The sequence below is a fragment of the Pollicipes pollicipes genome, unplaced genomic scaffold (assembly GCF_011947565.3).
Source record: "Pollicipes pollicipes isolate AB1234 unplaced genomic scaffold, Ppol_2.1 Scaffold_3087;HRSCAF=3621_pilon_pilon_pilon, whole genome shotgun sequence".
Classification (NCBI taxonomy): Eukaryota; Metazoa; Arthropoda; class Thecostraca; order Pollicipedomorpha; family Pollicipedidae; genus Pollicipes; species Pollicipes pollicipes.
This window is the reverse complement of record NW_023596225.1, coordinates 26489362-26512309: the sequence shown is the minus strand read 5'-3', so window position 1 is coordinate 26512309 and position 22948 is coordinate 26489362. Positions and strand designations below refer to the sequence as shown.

At 51.4% G+C, this 22948-nt stretch overlaps 3 protein-coding genes, 1 long non-coding RNA gene and 1 other non-coding gene across 8 annotated transcripts; 3 read left to right on the top strand and 2 right to left on the bottom strand.

Annotated features, from left to right (window-relative positions):
• The first annotated feature begins 509 nt into the window (after positions 1 to 509).
• LOC119089964 (tRNA (adenine(58)-N(1))-methyltransferase non-catalytic subunit TRM6-like) lies at positions 510 to 1476 on the top strand. The gene is made up of 3 exons (XM_037212764.1): positions 510 to 545; positions 771 to 928; positions 1337 to 1476. Exons 1-3 carry the CDS (start codon positions 517 to 519, stop codon positions 1474 to 1476), a joined length of 327 nt encoding a protein of 108 aa, XP_037068659.1. The 5' UTR covers positions 510 to 516.
• Positions 1477 to 7478: 6002 nt separating this feature from the next.
• Positions 7479 to 11513, bottom strand: LOC119090616 (protein Churchill). Of its 2 annotated transcripts, none has more exons than XM_037213455.1 (3): positions 11389 to 11513; positions 10133 to 10268; positions 7479 to 8307 (listed from the first exon to the last, which is right to left on the bottom strand). In XM_037213455.1, the coding sequence occupies exons 1-3, from the start codon at positions 11425 to 11427 to the stop codon at positions 8138 to 8140; spliced, it is 345 nt and encodes a 114-aa protein (XP_037069350.1). In that variant the 5' UTR covers positions 11428 to 11513; the 3' UTR covers positions 7479 to 8137. The 2 variants fall into 2 exon arrangements, with proteins under 2 accessions (XP_037069350.1, XP_037069351.1); XM_037213456.1 differs by lacking the exon at positions 11389 to 11513 and adding an exon at positions 11253 to 11352.
• An 80-nt stretch (positions 11514 to 11593) lies between these two features.
• Positions 11594 to 18002, top strand: LOC119089464 (alpha-centractin). 3 transcript variants are annotated; one of them, XM_037212175.1, is made up of 10 exons: positions 11594 to 11668; positions 12853 to 12920; positions 13280 to 13344; positions 13739 to 13840; positions 14222 to 14321; positions 14817 to 14941; positions 15160 to 15303; positions 16008 to 16173; positions 16549 to 16722; positions 17425 to 18002. In XM_037212175.1, the coding sequence occupies exons 2-10, from the start codon at positions 12873 to 12875 to the stop codon at positions 17500 to 17502; spliced, it is 1002 nt and encodes a 333-aa protein (XP_037068070.1). In that variant the 5' UTR covers positions 11594 to 11668; positions 12853 to 12872; the 3' UTR covers positions 17503 to 18002. The 3 variants fall into 3 exon arrangements, with proteins under 3 accessions (XP_037068070.1, XP_037068069.1, XP_037068068.1); XM_037212174.1 differs by having other exon boundaries at positions 11613 to 11668; positions 12837 to 12920; positions 17425 to 18001; XM_037212173.1 differs by having other exon boundaries at positions 11619 to 11668; positions 12788 to 12920; positions 17425 to 17729.
• Positions 18003 to 19575: 1573 nt separating this feature from the next.
• On the bottom strand, positions 19576 to 22684 carry LOC119090514 (uncharacterized). The gene is made up of 3 exons (XR_005093249.1): positions 22615 to 22684; positions 21132 to 21440; positions 19576 to 20112 (listed from the first exon to the last, which is right to left on the bottom strand). It is a non-coding gene; the product is annotated as an uncharacterized LOC119090514 (long non-coding RNA).
• On the top strand, positions 19683 to 19755 carry TRNAV-CAC (transfer RNA valine (anticodon CAC)). Its single transcript has one exon. It is a non-coding gene; the product is annotated as a tRNA-Val (tRNA).
• Positions 22685 to 22948: the final 264 nt, after the last annotated feature.

Sequence of the window (22948 nt, the reverse complement as noted above, 5' to 3'; positions counted from 1 at the left end):
TTGTATGGTTCATGCTGTGGTGGTGGCAGAAGTGCACAAGCACTGAGTTTTTACTTTATGCTGTGTTTCTGTGGTGTTTTATCTTAAAATAGCTACAGCTAGATGCTGGGTTGTTTTCTGGCTGCTAAAACCAGAACATCTTGAGATTTGTTAGGGTGGTGCAAGCAGTTAAGTTTATCTGTTGTATTACTCTGATTTGTGCAATGATCAGTTGGTAACAAATGTTTGCAGGTTCAATACTGCTTTGCTATGGGCATTTGCAATGGTTCGAAGCTAATGCCATATAGATGTCCTGCTGAAAACTGGTAATATTTACATACCACTTATGACATTTATACCTGCTGATGTTCTACGGGATTCCTAACATGTTTTGTTCTGATAAATTTTCAGAATGCATTGGGATAATTTTGAATTCTCTCCCATAGGAAAAATGAATGAGACAATGGCTGGTCCCAGGAATGATGACCACATCATAGCTGAGGGCAAAAAACTACATTGTCATCCAAAGGTTCATTCATGAAGCTTGCCAAACTGAAGACCCAGAAGTAAGTAGAGGTCAATGAGTGTTGTGTTTTTGATGAGTGTCTTGCTGTTCCCAAAGCTTTTGTAAAATATTCTGAAGCCCTAACCAGAATGACACTTTATGGGGGCATGTTCTGTGCCCCTGTTGTGCCACCTACATATTACTACACTATGTCCAGCAGCTGAGGGTCATTGTGTAGAGTAATAGTTTGTCTGTGTGTCTGCTCATGCCACCCATGGTGCTGTAGACAGTGCCAGCTGGGCAGGACGGCTGTGGACGTGGCCGGCCTGCTCGGCCACCCAGTGGGCACCCAGTTCAAGCTGCGCCCAGGCACTGGTCGCCAGCGTCTGCTGCAGGCCGAGCCCGTTCAGCGGATGGAGGACCTGGCAGATGTCATCAGCACAGGTCAGATGCCACCTTGCCATCTGTACTGTGTGAATGTCCAGATCAGATTCTACTGCAAATCTGACGTTCTCAATATATTAATACCCTGCTGGGTTTGCATTTCAGTAGCATCATTACATGATTAACGTATGGTTATGATTCGGAAGATATGTCCTTTTTTCTTGTGTCTTATGTGTTCCGAAAAGTTTGTCAAGTTAACAATGACTGCGGCAGGCCTGTAGTAAAGTCAGAACTTGGAACCATTTGCCTATTCACGCTGTTCGCTGGTTTCTGGGCCTCTCGCAAACAATTTCCAGCTTCTAGTGCAGTTTGAGGTGGTCTGCAGCTGCGTCCCATTGCGCGCCGTCGGAGACTGTGTGGCCGGGCTCCTGTCGCCCGCCGTCTACCTTCGACACGTGCTGTCCTCAGACGAGAGCGCCGCCGACAACAGGAACCTGGTGGCGGACCCCAGCTCCCAGTCTCTCACACGTGAGAACATCATGGCGATGAGGGACCAGGGGGTGACCGGGAAGGAGATCGTCAACACCATCGTTGACAACAGCACGTAAGCTTGGCCTCGCCTCCGCCACTCGGTTTTCATTGTGCATTTGGGAAAGTGTTTCTTTTAATGATCGGCGTGGGCGTCGGACATTGCAGTAGGGCAGTCGTTAGATCGTCACAGTGTATAGTCTGCTTCGAGGGGAGGCAATTCGAAGCCTATGCTCGACTAATAACCGACTTCTGTGCCGCTATTGCCTGAGGGCGGGACGCGTCGGGGATTTTGCTGACTGATATGTCGCTGTTAGCGTGGGATGTTGGGGGCATGGTGCTGATGGAGACGCGTTGCTTGTTTAGAAGCGAGATATGTGTATTGCGTCCGCTGTCTGGCGCCCGTGAACACTACTGGTTTGTTTCAGCTCATTCAGGGAAAGACTGAGTATTCACAGGCGAAGTACGTACGCAAGAAGCAGAAGAAATATTTTGAATTCATCAGCGTGCACGAGCCCACCGCCCGTTGTGGTCGCCAGTATGTACTACATGCAGGACCCGCTGAAAATCATGTCAGTTGCTATACAGCAGCACCACACTGTATGGCGTGGAGCTGCTGTATCACTCGTATTTCTCTTCTTTGTGGTATGCCTTTACCTCTATTGATTCCTATATTCATTCTCTCCTCTTTATTCTTAGCATCGTTTCTGCATTCGCCATGCGGTCTGCATCCCCTCTTCTCCATTACCGTACTTCTCTGTCCCTTACACCCTCTTTCTGGGGATATTTGGATCTTACTGGACCTGGGATATGTTCTCATCTTGTGTTCCAGCATCGTCGCTCGTTCCGGTGTCTTTATCTCTTCCCCGTCTCATTGCGGTTTTTTGTGTCGAATGGTCAGACACTACTTGCACTAGAATGCACGATTCGGTTGCTACGATAGCGTTCCGTGCAGTCGTGTGCATTTGCATACACCCCGGCATAAACCTAGGGTGGAGTTTATGAGACGCGACATCGCTAGCTAGCGTGTGCCGTGATATCATTGGATGTCCCGGCACGACGCCAATCGAGTACGTTGTGATGCTAGCTTATGTTCTCGCAACGTCGGCTGAAGACTGTTGTGTGGCCCCGCTGTGTGCCTGGCCGGCGACCCCGGTCAGCCTGCGGGATCTTGACCGGGCCCTGGTGCCTGAAACCGCGATGTAAAATTATTTCAGTTGTCGATGCCATGTATTTGTAAGGCTTATATATATATATATATATATATATATATATATATATATATTATATATATATATATATGTACATCGCGATGCTGTTATGCTGATGTCATCATAATGTTTTAATATTATAATCGTATTGTGCAGAACTAGTGTAAGTAACAGCGACACCATTATTATTTCTGTTTCTACGATTTTGATCATTGTTGCCGGCATTACCCATCGTGTCTACCACCTCGGCAGGAACCTGCGGGTGGACTCGCTGAGTCAGCTGCTGACTGCGTGCAGCGTGCGTGCGGGCGGCCGGTACCTGCTGCTCGAGTCCGGCTGTCTGGGCGTGGTCGTGGCCGCCGTGCTGGAGCGGCTGGGCGGCCGTGGCCGGCTGGTGCACCTCTTTCAGGGAGGCGTGCCACAGAGGTGAGCACTCCAGCGCAGGTGCATCTATTCCAGGGAGGTGTGCCTCAGAGGTGAGCTACACCTCTTCCAGGGAGGTGTGCCTCAGAGGTGAGCTACCCCTCTTCCAGGGAGGTGTGCCTCAGAGGTGAGCACCTCAGCGCCAATACCCCCTCTTCCAGGGAGGTGTGCCTCAGAGGTGAGCTACCCCTCTTCCAGGGAGATGTACCTCAGAGGTGAGCACCTCAGCGCCAATACCCCTCTTCCAGGGAGGTGTGCCTCAGAGGTGAGCACCTCAGCGCCAATACCCCTCCTCCAGGGAGGCGTGCCTCAGAGGTGAGCTGCACCTCTTCCAGGGAGGTGTGCCTCAGAGGTGAGCTACACCTCTTCCAGGGAGGTGTACCTCAGAGGTGAGCACCCCAGCGCTGGGGCCCCTCTTTCAGGCCCAGGGAGGTTTAGAACAGAGGTGTGTGGGTGAGTGAGTCAGTGGTGAGTGGGTCACATGAGTGACTGGTGTGCTATTGGCGAAGACCATTACGTATGCAACTTGTTCGTCTAAAACTGTTTGATATGCTTGCAGAATATATTGATACGGTTTTTGATGAGCTGCACAATTGTGACGCAATTGTGCTTTCGTGATGAGTCCACTAAAGCCCAGCAGTGGCACATGACAGCATGAGCACGGCGCCTCCCACCAGCGATGCACGCTCAACACCGCCTCACGGCCGGTTCGCAGGCAGGCGGTGGACGCGATCAACTTCAGCGAGGCTGAACTGGCGTGCCTGACCTGCCTGGACCTGCCGACGCTGACGTCGCGCCTTCCCCCCGGCTCGGTCCCGGCTGACCCCAGCGGCAGGGGCGCCGCTGGCGGTGTGGAGGTCACGCTCGCTGACGGCGCGGCACCACCGACCGCTGACGAGGCCACCCACAGTAACGGCGGCGGGGCGACGTGCCCTGCCGGCGCTGAGGTGGCCCCCGCTAACGGGGCCGAAGTGACGCCAGTGGGCGGCGGTGAGGCGGCCCCCAGCTGTGACGGTGTGGCGGTGTCGTCGGTGGTCGCCGGCGCCGCATCCAGCACTGGCGCTGGCGCGGCGCCCGCTGAGGACCAGGTGATGTCCAGTGTCAGCGCTGAGGGAGCGGAGAAGGACCAGGTGCTGTCCAGTGTCGGCGCTGCGGGAGCGGAGAAGGACCAGGTGCTGCCCAGTGTCGGCGCTGCGGGAGTGGAGAAGGACCAGGTGCTGCCCAGTGTCGGCGCTGAGGGAGCGAAGGACGCGGGAGGTGCGCCCGGCGCGGCTGAACCGGTCGCAGACGGCAACAGCGGGACGGAGGCGCCACGGAAACGTCGGCTCAGTGATGAGCAGGCCGGCAGTGCGCCCAAAAAGTCGAAGGTGAGAGGCGATCGTGGTGCGGTTTATAGACAAACGCCGGTACTGGCATGATACCCTTATCAACGTTTCCATGGTAACCAATAGTCACGTCCCAGATGCGCAGTACGCACGCGTTTACACCAATGCGCACTGCGATGTGGTAGAGAAATCGCTTGATTTATGGTGTACCAGGGTTATTTGTAAAGCTGCCGCGCATCCGTGTATAAGTCCAAAAGTGTTATTTGTTGAGATGTACAGTTATAAGTACAGACATAAGGACCATATAACGTCCTCGGCATCTATGACGAGTAACTTGCTAAAATGATACTCACGCTATGTTGTGTAGAGAAAAGCGAAGCGCAGCGAACTTCGTTGAATCTCGCCCGTGCACGTCACGTGCTGTAGCCGCGTGGCACCAGTGCAGCTCCACGCCGCACGCCGTAGCCATATGGTGCGCCGTGCCGCAGTACGCGCGGACCAGGGCCGAGGACTCGGCGCTGGCGCTGGAGCTGCTGTCAGCGGCCGACATGGACGGCTTGCTGCTGTGCTGCCGCCAGCACCCGCTCAACCTGCTGCGCTACCTCATCGACTTCGTGGCGCCCGTCGCGGCCGTTCGCCGTCTTCTGTCCCTACAAGGAGGTACGGCACGCACGGGCGGCCGGGGCGAGCTCGTAACGGCGCCGGGACAGGTGCCGATGTGCGTGGCATTATAGATACGACTGCATCCGGGCGTAAGGCGTCTCTATTATCATCAATATGCAGGATATTGATGGCGGTATGGTAGCATGATTATTGGCGGCCGTGAACCATGAATCGAAAGTTGAAAAGTTCTTTCTGGTCCAGCTGCGCTTACCAACGGTGTCACGTTCTGTCGGGCCGGTGAGAATACGGAAAACGTGGTCAAAAATTGGAATCGTGGCACACGCCCGCTTCTTGGATATGCGTCCGTCATTGTAATGTATGTGCATAATACCTGGCTGCATTACATCATCGGTTTGTTTTCAGCCTCTCCTGGAATGTTACTTCGCGATGAAAGCCAAGGGCTGCATCATGCTGAGGGTGACGGAGACCTGGCTTAGGAATTATCAGGGTAACACGGTGTTCGCAAAGTTGCACGCCTCAAGTGCTTCAAGCCCGCCTATCCCAGACGCTTATGCGCCCTGCCAATAGAATGCTGATTGGAAATTTGAGGTGAGATTGATATTTTTAGGAAGAGAGCAGAGCCCTGACCGTTTGTGCCACCACTGCATTTGCCAAATAGTACCAATGCTAAAAGGAATATGGAATCAGTTCGCGGGGTATCCTAAGAGTAATTTCATAGCACGCCTCACCCGCTAACGGCACGGGTCATCGCCGAACATGGCCGACCGCATCGCTCGCCTGTGCTTCTCACAACGCTGGCGGAGCGCGGCGACCGCGCCGCCTCCCCGATCCTCCTCTCGCCCCCCTCGGAGCGGGAGCCCCTGGTCCGCAGCGCCGCCTCTCCGGACCGGGAGCCCTTGGTCTGACCTCTGCTTGCGCTCTGAGCTGACGGCGCACCGCCGTTGGCCGCAGGTACTGCCCGAGCGGACACACCCGGAGATCAACATGTCGGGCGGTGGCGGCTACCTGCTCACCGGCCTCAAGGTGGAGCGCACGCTCGGCGCCGCCGAGGCAGAGTGACCGGTCACGGGACGGGCCGGACCGGCTGGTTGGTCACTAAACAAGGCTCGCACTGGGTGGTCGCCGCTCAACAAGGCCCGAACTGGATGGTCGGCCGCTTAGCAAGACTTGGACCGGGTGGTCGGCCACCAAACAAGGCCCGGACTGGGTGGTCGGTCACTAAACAAGGCTCGCACTGGGTGGTCAGACACTAAACAAGGCCCGGACTGGGTGATCGACCGCTTAGCAAGACCCGGGCTGGGTGGTGGGTCGCTGAACAAGGCCCGGACTGGGTGGTCGACCGCTTAGCAAGACCCGGACTGGGTGGTCGGCCGCTGCACAAGGCCCGCACTGGGTGGTCGACCGCTTAGCAAGACTCAGACCGGGTGGTCTGCCACTAAACAAGACCTGGACTGGCGATCGGACGTTGGGTGGCGCACGCAGTCGAGGCATGTGCCGACATTTGTATGTATTTTTGCTGGATATAAAGCCATGGAGTCGTGGCCCTGTTTCGGGCGGTTCGATGGTGTTGTGGCTGCCTCGTCAGGATGCCGCGGCATCCGCGGTGTGACAAACCCTGCTGTAAAGATGATGCAGTCATCATGGAGACCCTGGTCCCGTGCCCAGACCTAGCCGCCGCCATACAGACGCACGGCGCAACACGGTCCAGCACCCAACAGCTCTTCATAGACCCTCCCTGTCTTCCAAAGAACGCAGAATGCCAACACAATGCGGAAAACGGCATTACGCGGCTCTGGGAGAAGTATCAGATGGGCACTAGTGGACACTGGCGGGCGTGACCTGTGGTCTTCATTTTAGGCCAATATTTCAAGGCTGACACGGCAGTGACCCACCCGCCTGAAGAAATCACACCTCATCTACGGGGAAAACAACGTTGGAAAGGCTGTAAGGTTGTGTCATGAAGGTAAAACCGTATGGATTGCAGAAGATAAAATCTGGTTACAAAGGCCACAAAGCATTTCATGCGATATGTTAAAATTATTAGTCACTTTTGAGCAAAATGTGGCCGAGATGACCGCGAGGAAGATGTCATAGATCATGGGTCGTCAAGATAAAAAAGCACAAAGTTTGCACAAGACTTGCACGAATGATGCAAACTCAGCTCCCCAAAATCTTACCCCCTTGCTCGAAACCGTTTGAAGTAATTCGGGGACGATCCCAGGGAGAGCGGGCCTCCATGCTGCATTGCGCGAGGGTTCAAACGTAAAACGAACCATGTGTGCCCATGCTTCATGTTCAACATTGGTGCCCGATATAAACACCGGGAGCGGCATCTGAGTGTTTGTAATAGGAAGCACACGCGTCCTGCACGTTTCAACGGAATTCCGATGCGGGCGCATACTGGCTCATGCGGGCTACCGCTTTTAACCGAGAAGCGAACAGTGCCCGACGTCTGCATTGTACGCTGGGTACCATCCGCCCACAGACCAAAACGAGTGGTTCGACACGGACCTTTCCAGTTTTTTTCTTACGGAAGCAAAACGGTTCATAGATGGTCAGGTCAGGTCAGGAGTGCTTGTTACGCATGCCCTCTGAACGCGAGGAGAAGCGTTTCGGGACCTGACTCCACATTAGCGCGCGAGCGGGACGTCAAGGCATACACAGTCTCCGAGCACGTACATGCTTCTTGAATGTAAATGTTGGGGAAGCAGCGTTCGCGACGCAAGCACTGGTCAATCCTAAGCTCCTGAACAAAGCCACGCACCGTTTTTCGACGGAAGATCAGGCGCTCATAACCGGCACCATCGGTTCACAATTCGCAGCATGAGCGTGCTTCACGTCACGGCCCCAGAGCGTGCTGCGCACCACCTGCCATGGCGCATTCTGTTCACCTCTGTCAACATGCACCACACACACTGACAGAAACACCCCATCCCAGCCAACCGCGCTGTCCAGGCCTGGTCAGGCCAGGCCAGTCCACGCATGTCCAGGCTGTCCACTCTGTCTCACTCCACATCACATGATATCAATACAAACGCGTTTAATCATCGGCATTCCGGGTGGGCCGCTGCACCAACACCCGCTGAACCAGCGCCCGCTACACAAGCGTCCGCTACACCCGCTGCAGCAACTTCACCACACCAGCGGTTCGTCGTCGGCTACAGCAGCTCCGTCTGCAGGCTGTGTCGGGGATCGTCCGGCAGGACGCTGTGCGAGTCCTGGCCGGTGCCGCAGAGACTGCACTCCATGGCGTACTCCTGGTAGCCCTCTTCCACACTGAACGTGTGGCGGTGCACCGCGATCAGGTGACGACAGGCTGAACACGTGTCTGCGGGCAACAGACGTCCACGTTAGGCGGTTACACGTGTCTGTGGCAACACACGCTCGCGTTAGGCGGTTACACGAGTCTGTAGGCAGTAGACGTCCTCGCTAGGCGGTTACACATGTCTGTAGGCAGCAGACGTCCACGTTAGGCGGTTACGTGTGTCCGTGGGCAAAAAACGTTCGCGTCAGGCAGGCAACAGACGTCCGCGTCAGGTGGACGTCTGTTGACTTACATGCGTCCGTGGGCAACAGACGCCATGTTAGGCGGTCACACGCGTCTGTGGGCAACAAACGTCCGCGTCAGGTGGTTACACGTTTCTAGGCAACAGACGTCTTTGCTTGGTAGTTACACGTGTCTGTAGGCAACAGACGTCCTTATTAGCCGGTTACACGTGTCTGTGGGCAACAAAAGTCCGCGTCAGGTAGGCAACAGACGTCCGCGTCAGGTGGTTACACGTTTCTGAAGGCAGCAGCCATTCATTTGGCATCGCGACACGTGCCTGAGAACGGGATTGGTCCGTACCACATGTATACGCCCGTCTGTGAACGGGGCTCACCAGTGCCAAATAATCGCCTGAGTCTGAAAGCGGGGAACGAGCCGCGCCTGACTGCTGACTGCTCCACGTGTTGTCGATGGGAGTCATCCGTATCCCGTGACTGCACTTGCCTGAGAACGTGGGCCGTGTCGTTGCAGATGCCCACGCACTTGGTCCGTCCGTATCAAACGGTTAATTTTTGGGGACTGAAGTCCCATCCTTTCAGATGATTATTTCGCGTTCGGGTAGGGGTCAATTTAACCCCCCCCCCCCCCCCCAGAACGCTGATCCAGAATCATTCCAAACGGCGCGGCTAGGCTAATTTTGTATAGCTGTAGTCAGCTGCATGGCGGATCTTTTGGTATAGTAAATTCAGACGTACCTCACAAGGTCGCTGACCTATGGACGGTTAGTCAGGTCATGGTTTCAGCGACGGCGATTTGTGGGGAGTCTTTCAATATGACGCAAAATGGAATACAAAAATAATTGGCCTAGGGTTAGGTATGAAGGCCAGATCAGGGTCAAAAGTGATCATTTTTACGTGAGGTATGGGGTAGTTTTTTATGCTTATTTTGATTTTACTAATTAGAGAAACCCCCATATGTCTTCTACGGACTTTTAATGGTCAGACCATCAGGCCACGGACCTAAAATGACCCAGGTCACCATTTCGTTTTCGGGAACATACACCTAGTGTAATTGTTGATGCCTACTTAAATGGCAAAATCAGAGCAGGTTTGTATGATTTTGGTGACCAGAGCCTTCCACGGATTCAAACAAGGTAACTGACCTTCAATGAGTACCAGTGAACATTTGCTTAGAACAGGTATCTATGTTCACGGAGGTTGTATAAGGTCTGGGGACACTTTTGACGCGAATCCGGAGTTTTACCTTGTTTGACATTGTTTGACCTGAGAGCCACGACCTAGGGACCTTAAATTTTGACACAACTAGGCTCACGTACAGGTCAACACACCCTGTGAATTTAGCTTCTCTAGCTCTCTTAGTTTCTAGGATTTCAGGGGGTCAAATTGACCCTCAGCCCGACCAAAAGATATTCAACCGGTCGCCCAGACACGTGTTAAACGTGTCTGAACGAGATTCGACCATGTCGGACATTGTTACATGTTTAAAGTCTAACCTCGCTCGTGCCGGAAGTATTTCATTATGTAAAAACATGGAAGTAAGCTATACGAGGTGCGCAGTTCGTGCACGCGGTGGGCCATTGCACCAATGGAGCAGGCCTGTATCCATTGCAAAATACGTCACTCCAAAGGGCACGAGTGTCCCATACGTGAAAACGTGACGATCTCGGTACCCTCCTCATCCTCTTCCTCGTGCTTCTCCGTGTTCTTGACGTTCCGGACCCCACACTCAGAGCAACAGAGCAGGTTCAGCATGAAAGTACCACTTTCCAGAACGATGCGATCCTGAAATGACCGTACCAGCCATTAAACACCAGCCAGATGAAAATAAAATTAGGGCCTCATTGACACTTGAACTAAGCAGGCAGGACACCTTGGGCACATTAGAATGCATTCATCACTAATTGTCTACATCATAGCATAGGTTCCCATGCTGGGCTGATGCTAGTGACCTGTAATGGGACAGCATCAGGGCCAGTATATTGTCAGTTGATAAAATGGGCGGGCATGGTGCTAGCAGCCCTGGTTAGGCTAATAGAATAGGTGACCTCACGTACTGGGCCCGCATTGGCTCAACAATGTCTGCAGCTGGGTATCAAAATGTAAATGATGAACTTCTTGATGTTGGAGACCATTATGTATATTCCTGTGTCACTGCTGCACCTTCTTTGGCCAGCAGAATATCCAAGAGGGATTTTTGAGGTCATATCATACCCTTGGAGGTAAGGGGTGCTCACTGGAGACAAATGCTCCAGATTTTGTTTTGTCATTTAAGGTGCTCACTGGAGAGAAATGCTCCAGATTTTTTTTTGTCATTTAAGGTGCTCAAAGGGCTTCTCAACATCATCAACAGGCTTTCACGGCAAAACAACAGGACTCTAAGCCCAAACAAGTCTCTTAAATGTAAAAGCAGCACTGGGGTTTTAGGGGTGCATCAACTGCTGTAGATCATGCAGTGTAAAAGCAGCCCTCTACAGCAATAAACATTGCTGCTTTAGCTGGAAAGGGACCCTATGCCCTTACTTGGTCCCTCCTAAACAAAACTTTGATTATGCCGAGACCTGGTGATATCATGTAGCATGGCAAAGAGATTGCAAGTCAAATTCAGGAGTAACGAGTAGGTCACTACATTCTCATTTACATGTGCACTCAATCTCTGCACCCATGTCATATTGTGGGAACCAAGTACTCAACATTTGTAAACTTCAACATTATGGCTGAGGGGTTGCATGGTCATCCCAAAAAAGCAAGAAAAATATTGATTCTCACTTTTTTCTGCCTTAAAGCACGGGCCTTTGGCATACATTTTTCCTATGTCTCGCATTAAGAGTTTACTGAAGTCATTGGCTGCTACACATTTTTTCACTTTGAGCTCACACTCTGTCATATATTGTACGTTGCTTACTCTCTGTGGACACTCAGTCTTCAAGCACTTATGACACATTTTAACAGGCTCTCTCTCAAACTGCCTAGGCACCGAGAATAACAAGTGTTTATTTTCCAGAGCGTCGGATTCCGAAATCCACGTGATTCGGGAGTAATCCATTTGGATTTTAGTGGCCTCAACTTTCGTGAATGTCGCAGACTCGTCATATACGTAGAACGCATCTGTCCGTGACTCACGGATTTGGGTGGGGTGTTGTCAAGAAAGTCACGGGCCGGCGAAGTTGGAGACTGAAAGTCGGGTTGGTTGCAGCATTAGCTTATGGTTTTTGTTACCTGATGTCCTACACATGTGTTCTTTGCACAACTGTTCCATGCAAACCCACCTTTGTGGCAAGAAATATCAACCAGTTGGAGGGGTTGGAAGTACAAATGTTTCTTAATGTTTTCTTAGAATTAACGTAATATTTTGCTTCCGTGTAATGTCCACCTACGGATATGATGACCATTTTTGACAAGTTGTTTCTCCTCCCCTGTTTGTGTACTGGGTGCTCTGGCCACAAGGCCCCCGCACATGCTGCAAAAACCCTGTTTGGCATTGAATGATTTGCAGCACCTGTGCATGGTGCTCCTGTGTCCAACATCTTGCTGTTATAATTCAGTTATGATTCATCATACCCCCCTTCCATACAATGTAACACATTATTTATCAACAGCTTCAAGACAGTTTTTGATTGCCAGTGAATGCCAAATATCATAAATAATTTACAACGTAACATGCCTTTGACTGTAGTGCACTGGATCAAAACTTTGCTGTGATGGTAGTGCCATTGCTACATACTCACCTTCCTCAGGGTGTGCGCCAAGCTCAAAGTTTTCAGAATCATCAGGATATGATGTGAAATCTCTGGGCTGGAACAAAGTGTTGTGTGAGCTATTGATGTATGGCCCATATGTGTCATCTTTCCATGCCTGTTATTTTGAAATAAACATTCAGTGTATCACATTAACATGGTTAGATTTTTGCTGCTATTTGCATTCTATTTTTTACACTTCCCAATTACATAAGCTTTACAATGTTGTCCCAGAACTCTGGCATTTTAAAGCTGTGTCACAGTGGAAACCATGAGTCCTGCTACCAGAGGCAAAGGGCCAATGCAATAACCTTCCTATGATTGACATTATATGTTTGACACCACGTATAAACAAATGTCTTGGAAAGCCTTTATGTCCCCTGCTTCCCCCAAGGTTTGGTCAATTATGGAGCTTTTGGGAAAGATGGGAACAGTTACCATCATTTTGTCTTGATATCTATATAGTATTGCTTTCTTGTTGCAGATTTATCTTTGAACAAATTTGCCTAGTATAATCATTGTTGGTATCTAACTTCCTTATCCCGACTGCTATACTTCCTCTCACAGAGAACCACATGACCATCAGTTGGTTATTCTGTTTTGACCAGGACATCAGTCTCATTTGTCAACAGGACTGATCCAGGCTGTGGCAATGGATGCCTTTGATGTCATCTTCAACCAGCCTGTTGTTATTGACAATGTGAGTATCAATGCTTTGATAGCACTATATCTGTGCTGGCAATTTGCAGTGACAGGCTGTTACTGTCATTATCAAGCATCATCATGGCCCTGATAACTTGATTTCAAACTATCATCACTTATGTGAGTTATCAGAAGCACTGGCTTCCATTGGCTGAATGCAAGAGTGAGAGGTAAGGCAACCTTATTACCATTTCTATGAGCAGGAATGTGAACAGAAGTTTTGAAGATTCACTTAATAACTGCTTAAATTGGGCTTACATAAATGACAGCCACGCTGTATTCTTGCACTGTTGCATTGCATAACAGAGATCAAGTCAATTCATGCATGGTCTTACAATGAGATATTCTGTGTTCCAGGGTTCTGGAGTGATCAAGGCAGGATTTGCTGGAGACCAGACACCAAAATGCCACTTCCCAAATTAGTGAGTGTGAATCCCTGTATTAAGTGACTCCTCTCCCTAGCATGCAAGTGTTGTTGATATTTATGTCCCAGGTAAAGGTTAGAACACAATCACATGGCATCATCGGCTTTGGGAAGTAGTTATCAGGTGACATGTTCATTTGGGTAGTCCTGTGTATAGAGAATGCATTTGGGTAGTCCAGTGTATAAAAATGTGCACTCATCTCCTCTTAACATAGGTGGTACATTCAAGCTGCTCTGACTTGTCTGACATGCAAATGTTGTAATTATTCCACCTGCCCTTCTTGGTATGCTTGAGAAGAAATTCTTACAAATAGTCAGTGGGGAGTAAGATCCTCTAATCTTCTACTTTAGGCTTTTATCTCTGCACCTCAAATGACGCCTCACATTTTCAGCGTGGGCAGACCGAAGCATGTCCGAGTGATGGCCGGAGCCCTGGAGGGTGACATTTTTGTCGGCCCCAAGGCAGAAGAGCACCGAGGACTGCTTAGCATCAGGTGAGATTCTCTTTTGACCATCACACACATGTCTGTATGATGGCATTGATGGCAGCAGCCACAGTATGCCCCTTGTCTCCCCCTTTGCCTAACCAGTGGAATCCCGCATTTGGGCACCTCCTGTGATCAGATCAGTCTGTTTCTGTGGTCGGCATTGGCAGACGACAACTTTTGCAGTCTGGGGGACAATTCTATGATTCTCATACGAATACCGCTACAGGAGGTCCTCTCTGTCTGTCTCCTGTGCTGGGAGAAGAGTTTTTGTCATTCTCTCTGTCTGTCCATCTCCTGTGCTGGGAGAAGAGTGGGGTGGCTCGCACTCCCGTCATGTGGTGCCTTCGTCGCCGGAGGAGGTGCCTGACCGCGTTGGCCGCTCACCAGATACCCCATGGAGCACGGCATTGTGACCGACTGGAACGACATGGAGAGGATTTGGCAGTACATCTACAGTAAGGACCAGCTGAAAACGTCTTCAGAGGAGGCAAGTGGGCCAGAATCAGCAGCTAGATATCAGGCGTCTTCTCTTCAGGGCATGGCGCAGCAAACCGCCAGGCAATGCTTACGTTGTTGATGTAATGCTTGGAAATGCATTGAAAGGGCATTGATAGAAAATTATTGAGTGATATTTTGCTTTTCTAGTACTCTTAAGATTCTGTGGAACAATCAAACCACGTAAAGATGGACAGCAGTTTGGCCGGCCTTCGTGTCTTGTGTGTGTCTTCGACTTTGAAACAGCGTATTACGTGGGACGTGTCCACGCCTTGTGCATAAGTGATACATTTGATCAAACAGCCCCTGTGATATGACGTTAAGCAACCCGATTATATCACTTAGTCATAAGTCGGCGACGTTTCGATGGCTGTCGTCTGGTTACCAAAACGCGTTAACGTTCTTCTGATGATCCGAGTTCGTCGGGAATGTGCAGACATCGTTTTCAGATGGTCACTAATGCTAAACGCTTTTTGTTTTGTTGCAGCACCCAGTACTTCTGACAGAGGCCCCTCTGAACCCCAGGAAGAACAGGGAGAAGTCGGCTGAAATATTTTTTGAAACCCTTCAAGTTCCTGCATTATTTGTGTCCATGCAAGCCGTCCTCAGTCTGTGAGTTTACATTATCTGCTCGGCGCACCTATATTAATACCGCAGACGAAATCGTTTGTTCTCAACTATCCTTAATCGTTTGCTCTCAACAACAACTACATCTGTTTAGGGTACCACATTTTCACTAATGCTCCACGTCTGTGTTCAGTGTGCCGCACTCCCTGCAGCATCCGAGCGTGGCCGGCGCGCCGCTAACGTGTCTCCCTCGCGGTGCGCAGGTACGCCACAGGCCGCACCACGGGTGTGGTGCTGGACGCCGGCGACGGTGTCACGCACGCCGTGCCCATCTACGAGGGCTTTGCGCTGCCGCACAGCATCATGCGGGTGGACGTGGCCGGCCGCGACGTCTCCAGATACCTGAGGTGACCGCCCGCGACGCCAGCCAGTGACGGAGCGGACCTGATCCCCAGCCGTCCCTGACCACTGTGTTAACGTAGGTGTGACCACCGACGACGCCAGCCAGCGACGGAACGGACCTGACCTCCGGGGCGTCCCTGACCACTGTGTTAGCGTAGATGTGACCACCGAGGACATCAGCCAGTTACGGAACACCGCCCTTCGGCCGCTCCTGACCACTGTGTTCGCGTAGATGTGACCACCGAGCACACCAGGCAGTTACGGGACGGAGCCGACCCCCGGGCCGTCCCTGACCACTGTGTTAGCGTAGATGTGACCGCCGACGACACCAGCCAGTCGCTGAACACCGCCCCGCCGCTCCTGACCACCGTGTTAGCATATATGTGACCACCGACGACACCAGCCAGTTACGGAACAGACCTGACCCCCGGGCGCCATGACCACTGTATTTTCGCAGGCAGGTTGCTCGTTAATCGTTCAGGTAGCACCTTTTAACCAGGCGTCAGTGCAGGGCTGGCATTTGAACGGCTCACTACAGGCAACACTCGACCGCGGTTGAGCGCACCTCCTGACCCGGCCCATAGCCTGTTCCGCGAAGTGCGCGTGCCTCTCGCCTCTGGGATGAACCGATGGCGCCGCACCCGGCCAGGTGCCCTCGTGGAGGACCGGTCTGACCTGACCTGATCCGTGCTGACCGCCGCACCGCCAGACTGCTGCTGAGGAAGGAGGGCGTCAACTTCCACACGACGGCCGAGTTTGAGGTGGTCAAGGCCATCAAGGAGCGCGCCTGCTTCGTGGCCACCGACCCGCGCCGCGAGGAGACCAAGGAGACGGAGCGGGTGCGCTACACCCTGCCCGACGGTAGTGCGCTGGAGGTGAGCACGCGCAGAGCACGGCCGAGCTGCTCATCCCGAGCCGGGCGGCGGTGGCGGCAGCCCCAGTCTGGCGGGGCTGTTGATACAGCCAGTGGCGAACGCTAATCCCGTGATCAGTGGTCGAGATTGGCATATTTGTGGGACATTTCTTCAGTTAGTTTTGTTCCAGTTACCAATTTGTTGAGAAAATGTTCATTCGGACATGCCACCATACAAACCTGACGGAAACATGAAGCTAATCCGGTCGAATGATCAGCGATTGAACGAAATGAGTTCATTGTCCTGGTTGTTGCATCAGTACCAGGTCGCCTGGCGCGGGTGCGCTCCACCAGCCCGGGTTTGCCGGCACCTCAGCGCCCCCGGGGCTGGTTTCAGATCGGCGCGGCGCGGTTCCGTGCGCCCGAGGTGCTGTTCCGGCCGGACCTCATCGGCGAGGAGTACGAGGGCATCCACGAGGTGCTCATGTACTCCATCCAGAAGTCAGACCTTGACCTGCGCAAGGTGCTGTTCCAGAACATCGTGCTCTCCGGCGGCTCCACCCTGATCCGGGTACGTGGTGGGATCCGCCCCGGTCAGTGTGCGCGGGCGAGCACACGTTTGTGTCTGGGTGGGGAAGGACTTCATGGCAATAGCTAGGTGGTGGGACCGGTCACAACTGCAACACATGGGGTGGTTCACTGTCTGGGTTTAATAGAGCAGAGTGGCCCATGAGATTGAGTGGGGGTGAGCCGAGATCCGTGATACATGTTCTCTTTCAACGGCAATTTAAAAAATTGATTGACCGCCATTCAGTCTGCAGCGGGCAGCGATATCTGCGAGCAAATGCACCACTTGTAAGGTCGCACCACCGTTAGCACGGTGTTCAAAGACTGACTCGCAGCTGGCCAGAGGGCTGACCAATCATAGAATGGCCGCGGCGTTCCGCTGCTGAGCACGGCAGTGAATTCTTAGCAGCTTTGTCTCGAGATAAACACAAAAGACCGGGGTATCCGCTGAAATAGTTACCTCTCTTTAGTACGTGGCTCAAGGTACACTCAACAAGCATATCTGACAGATACTGAAATTCCTAGGTCAACTGGGCAAGCGTAGGAATTTAATTCAGTGCGATATTTTCCGAAATGCAGTGTGGACGCGTGGGTCGCAGTACTGATGGTCCGCATGTGATGGGAATTTTGTTCTCAATCACTTTGTTGGATTTTTTGACTTGTCGTTTCGATGGAGGTGGCGCTCAAATTTTCCTCCTTTTCACAGGGCTTCGGAGACCGCTTCCTAAGTGAAGTGAAAAGGTTGGCACCGAAGGATATCAAAATAAGGTATATTCTACGCTGATTCTTCCGTGTTTGCTTATATTCATCATCACGTTTATCTATGTTCCATCTGCTTTCGCGCCTAGTGACAAAGACAAAGCGCATATCATCATTTCTGATTCAGGGCACATCACGTTGGGTGGTGTGTAGGAGAACGTGTTCAGGACTAAAAGGTCGTCTCTTCTTTTGTATGTGACCATTTCTCTGGGTCGGCAAGTTCCCCGGTATCGAGTAATCCTCCCAGGAACGCCGAGGACTGCCGCTTGGCGCTGAATAGCAAACGTCACGCGCAAACTGGGCGCAAAATGACCGCCGACGTCTGCGCGCCTCTAAACACCAATCGTCACCATTGTCACTCGCAGAGGATACGTGGCCTGGTGGTTTTGTCTTATGCTCTATCGCGGATCACTTCATACGATGGCCGATCGGTTGACTTCAGCATGGAACAGCTTTGCTGGTCCACGGCTTACAAACATATCTGTGGAGACGAGGCTGCGTTCTGACACTGGGTCCCAGACTACCCACTATGGTGTATTGTGTGCCGGTAATGACCGGCCTGTTACCACCCGCTGTGTGTCTGCTCTGTGTGGCTGAATAGTGACTGCTAGTGTTCTGCATGGACGCCGGATAACCAAGCAGCTGTGGCGCGGTAAGACCCAAATCAACAACAGGTGTCTTGCGTACCGACGCTGAGTCCCTGACTCCCGCTGTGCGTCTGCTGCGGCGACAGGTGTCGGCGCCCAAAGAGCGGCTTTACTCCACCTGGATCGGCGGCTCCATCCTGGCCGCCCTCGACACGTTCAAGAAGATGTGGGTCAGCAAAAAGGAGTACGAGGAGGACGGCCAGCGCGCCGTCCACCGGAAAACCTTCTGAGCGCGCCGCCTGCCGCGGCTAGATAGCGACCGGGCAGCAACAGGACAGCGCCCGGCAGCGTCGGCACACTGGCCGGGCAGTGATCGGGCACTCGCTGGGCAGTGATCGGGCAGCGATTGGACATTGGCCGGACCTTCGCTTGGCAGCGGCCGGCCGTCGGCTCGGCAGTTTCGGCGCGGCGCTCCGCCCGTCCGCCCCTTCCCGCGTGCTTATAGTTTTGTATGGGCCGTGTGGCGCCGAGCGTGATAACTTATTTTGATGGTGAGTTTACTGCGCGCCGTGCTGGGTCGGTGTGCGCTGCTTTCGGGGTGGGTCGAGTGGTGTGCGGTGGTGCGGCCTTCTCCGGCGGCAGGTGGCCTCGTGCGTGGCGCTCGGACGACATTCCACGGATGACGCGTCGGGCAGCCTGCGCCGCGTGTGGCTGCCGTCCTCGTCTCCTGTAACACTGCGGCTGGGTGTCCATGTTGCGCATCACAAGCCTCCAAAGCACCGTTTTAACAGACCCCTAGGGCGCACGTAATTTGTTCACCCCTCCGTTATGGACATTACGATAAATGAACAACTTATCGATCACGATTTTTCTAGGCATGACGGCGGGTGTCCGCATGTGGCATGCAGCACGCGGCGAGCTCGGATGAAGAAGGCTGCGTTAGTATCAATCTTGACGTCTTCCACGTCAAGACTGGCTCCTACTTCACTCCTCCAGTTCCACCACCAGATTCCAGCACCACATGGCAGTGCCGTAACGGCCAATACGTTATTTTCATCAATCTAAAAACCGCACAGGTTACATATACCCCGGAATGTCTCTAAATGTACGATGTGGTGTCATAAAGCGCTCAAAGGTATTCCTTTATGATAAGTCACCATTTCCGTTCACCTGTTGAGCACGAGTAGTGTTAACTGCAAGTGCTGTAGCTGTAGTGCTAGTGCACGCCGCGCGGCCCAAGGAGACTGCAACGCCTGGCATCGAGCTCTTTCATATGTTATAAGATATATAAGATTATATAAGAGTTGTAAGACATGTAGGCGTGCATGTTCAAAACTACGTTGCATAATTTGCATCACTAATCAATTGTGAGTGAATGTTGAACATATCCAGGTAAGACAGTAGTATTAGCCTTATTCCTCGGAGAAAAAACTGGGAGAATGGAGATATGGTTGGGTTGATATTTCGGCAACATGTCTCTATCAAAACGATAGCAGAAGACTTCCGTCATGTTAAATGTATTCATACAAATATGGCTTGCCCAGTAGAAAGGTATGACCAATACATCAATACTACTTCGCGATTATTACGTACACCGTTAGCGGCCCACACCCTCATCGTTTCCGTAGTGTAGTGGTTATCACGTCCGCTTCACACGCGGAAGGTCCCCGGTTCGAGCCCGGGCGGAAACAGCTTTTCCTATCGCTACTTTTAGATGCGGACAAAATGCCCATACATCCACAGAAAAGAAACTTACCACACAAACCTTCAACAAATTTTCCGTTCTGTGGGGCACTCATTTGCGATGAATCGACACCTGCCGGACGAATTACAGCCGTTCACACAGTTTATTGTTCTTCCGCTCCGGAGAAGCTGTCCGTCTCAGCATCATACATGACTAGCTTGGGGTCGACGCCCATGTGTCGCAGGAGATCCGCCATGGCGACGTCTTGTTCACGGCTCTGCAGCCGCTGCTGTAGGTCGCGCAGCGCCTGCTGGGCCGCCCTCGTCCAGCACTGTGTCAGCCGCTCCAGCTGCGGCAGGCTATGCTGCGGGGCGATGCGACGACCCGGTTAGGCGGCAGCGAGCCGGCCAGCTTCAGCGAGCCGCCGTCGGCACTGTGATGGTTATCACGGGGTCGGGGGGGGGGGGGGGGTCACCACACGCTGACGATCGGCTCAGGGGAGCGGTCTGAGTCGGGGCTGGTGAAGGTCGGCCCCGGCAAACGGACCCGGTTAGCGGAATCGGCGTGTGCGCAGAGCGGGTGCTGTGTAACTTTCCGCCCAAGTCGCGCCTCATACTGAGAGGGGCGCGCGAATGTGGCGAGGCACGGCACACACACACACAGTTGATGAATCTTGTGACGAAACTTATGCATTGCTCCACCGAGATCCTCGAGTTCACCAGTCTTAGTCATGCTTGTGAATAGCTAATGGAGAACAATTGTTGGCAGTCTACCTGTGATTGAGAGGCCCGCATCTGTCTAGTGATGATTTGCTTTTGAGGCCCAGGCTTTGTTAGATGCGATGTATAGGAGAACGTGTTCAGGATTAAAAGGTCGTGTCTTCTGTATGTGAGCATCTCTCTGGGACGGCAAGTTCTCTAGTATCGAGCAATCCTCCCAGGAACGGCCGAGGACTGCCGCTTGGCACGCACAAACTGGGCGCAAAATGACCGCGGACGTCTGCGGTCATGTTGTCTGCGCACCCCTAAACCCCAATCATCACCATCGTCACGTGCAGAGGATACGTGGCCTGGCGGTGGTGTCTCATAATGCTCTATCGTGGATCATTTCATGCGATGGCCCTTTGTTCATGCATCATGTATGCAGGCTAGTCCCAACCTTGGGGCTAGCCTGCATCGATCCAGTAATAAATGGTTATCGTTGCTGACATCGTGACGCTACCTCCAGTGGAAAACCAACAAAACCTGTAGCGTTAAGACTATTTACTTACTGATCATGTGAGCCTGCTGTAACCCATTGAAACCACCTTAAATAGAACATGTTAAGAAATGTCACAGCATCACATGAATTCCCAACCTAAATAATCTATCACAGCATACTCACATTCTTCCTGTAGTGGCTAACAAGCTTCAATTTCTGCAGTTTTTCTTCTTGAGCCATCAGCTGAGCACTACAGACACTGGATCTCCTCCTTTTGGGTTGCTGTCTTGATTCGGAGGTCGCAACCTCCGACTGTGTTCTCTTGCTCGCCGGAGTATTGAAAGACTTGGAGATTGGCTCTTGCATTGTTGAGGTCCTCACCACCAGTGGCTCTTTCAAAACACAATCAGCAGTCGGCACCTCCTAAGCCCACCAAATCTCTTGATTAGGTGGCAGGTCGATGGTGGCAGACCTAGTTGTTTGCTTTCATTCCTTTTGGACATCAGGTTTTCTCAGTGTTGGAAACCAGTCAAAAGTGCTAGAGATATTGCGCAATCACTGTTTAAATTGTACATCAATTCTGAACTAGCTGGTTCACTCCATCGACATAAGTCATAATATGCTGATGGCCATAATTTCTTTACCGAAATATCGACACTGCATGCCTTAGCACTCACCCCACCAGGCTTACCAATCAGCCCACCCCTCCAGCTTGTTCTACCTCATGCTTTACCTCTTACTGTCATTCCACCTTACTTTTTAACAGCTGAGGGAACCAATTTGTCCCTCCCCACCCTGTATGGCAGTTGTGTGGAACTGCTATTAGGCTGCAGGTTAAGTGTTTCTCTAGTTTTAGGTTTTCAGTTGTTTTTAGGACTAGTTTTTACAAACAACTATTTCTCAAATCCTCAAAGTACCTGCATAACAGCTACTTATTTGCTGATACACATGACCTCCATCCAGAGATTGTGAATGGTCAGGGGGGACATAACTTCATCTTGAGCTCATTCCTTCATGCAGTAAGAATAAGTTAATGTTAATATGTCATGCTGGTATGCAACATTTCACCAGTTAACTTGCTAAGATATTAGCCAAGGCTGAACTATCAAGCTCTGTGTAGCATGCAGAAATAAAGCTACTTTTGAGTGGCCTGGTTCTCCAAGGCAAACATATTAACTTGATTTAAGGTAATTTGAATAACAAATTTGGGCTTGAGCAAAAATTGATGAATCAGATTCTGAATCTGAATAACTTTCTTTGTTGAAAACAGAGAGATTGGTAAATCTCTAAACATAGATGCAAATATGTGCATCACATACATGCAAATCAATGTCATTAATTTACTCTAAACAGTGTTGTAGCCTGCAGTGTGATTGTATGCAGCTGAGTGCTGCAGTGATATTAAAATAGGTTTGTACCAAAAAAACAGACACATAATCATCAAAGAGATAAACACTTAGCAGAATGTCAAGCCATACAAATGATAACACAGACACCTTTCCGACATCAAGCCTACGGTACATGAGCAAGCCATGCAGGTATGAAATGCATTCACAGCCATAAATGCCTTGGGGTTTTCCCTCTCAAACCTGTGATCTGAACAAAAAATAACACACCAGCCGAGTCACACCTCATCCCCATAATGATGGCGTGTGTAGGCACATACCATCAGCGCAGTCGATTAACCGGACGCATTTCATTTTCAGACATATGCATCATGCACATACAAATTATGCGCCTTTAGTCAGAAATGAGTCAGATGCGTTGCTATTGTAGCATACGAAGGTGTTCTCTTGTAATATGTTTATGACGTCATGCATCAAAATGCCCTTTCATTGTCAGCATGTACCTAAATTGAGTAAAAATAAATAAAAAAATCATAAAATTAGGTGTTTTTACTCATTTAAGTGCATTTAGTTGAAAAATCTCTTAAATTAAAAGTTAAGATTTCCAGATTACCTCATACTAATTCCGAGTTTGTGGGACATCTTGGTAAGTCA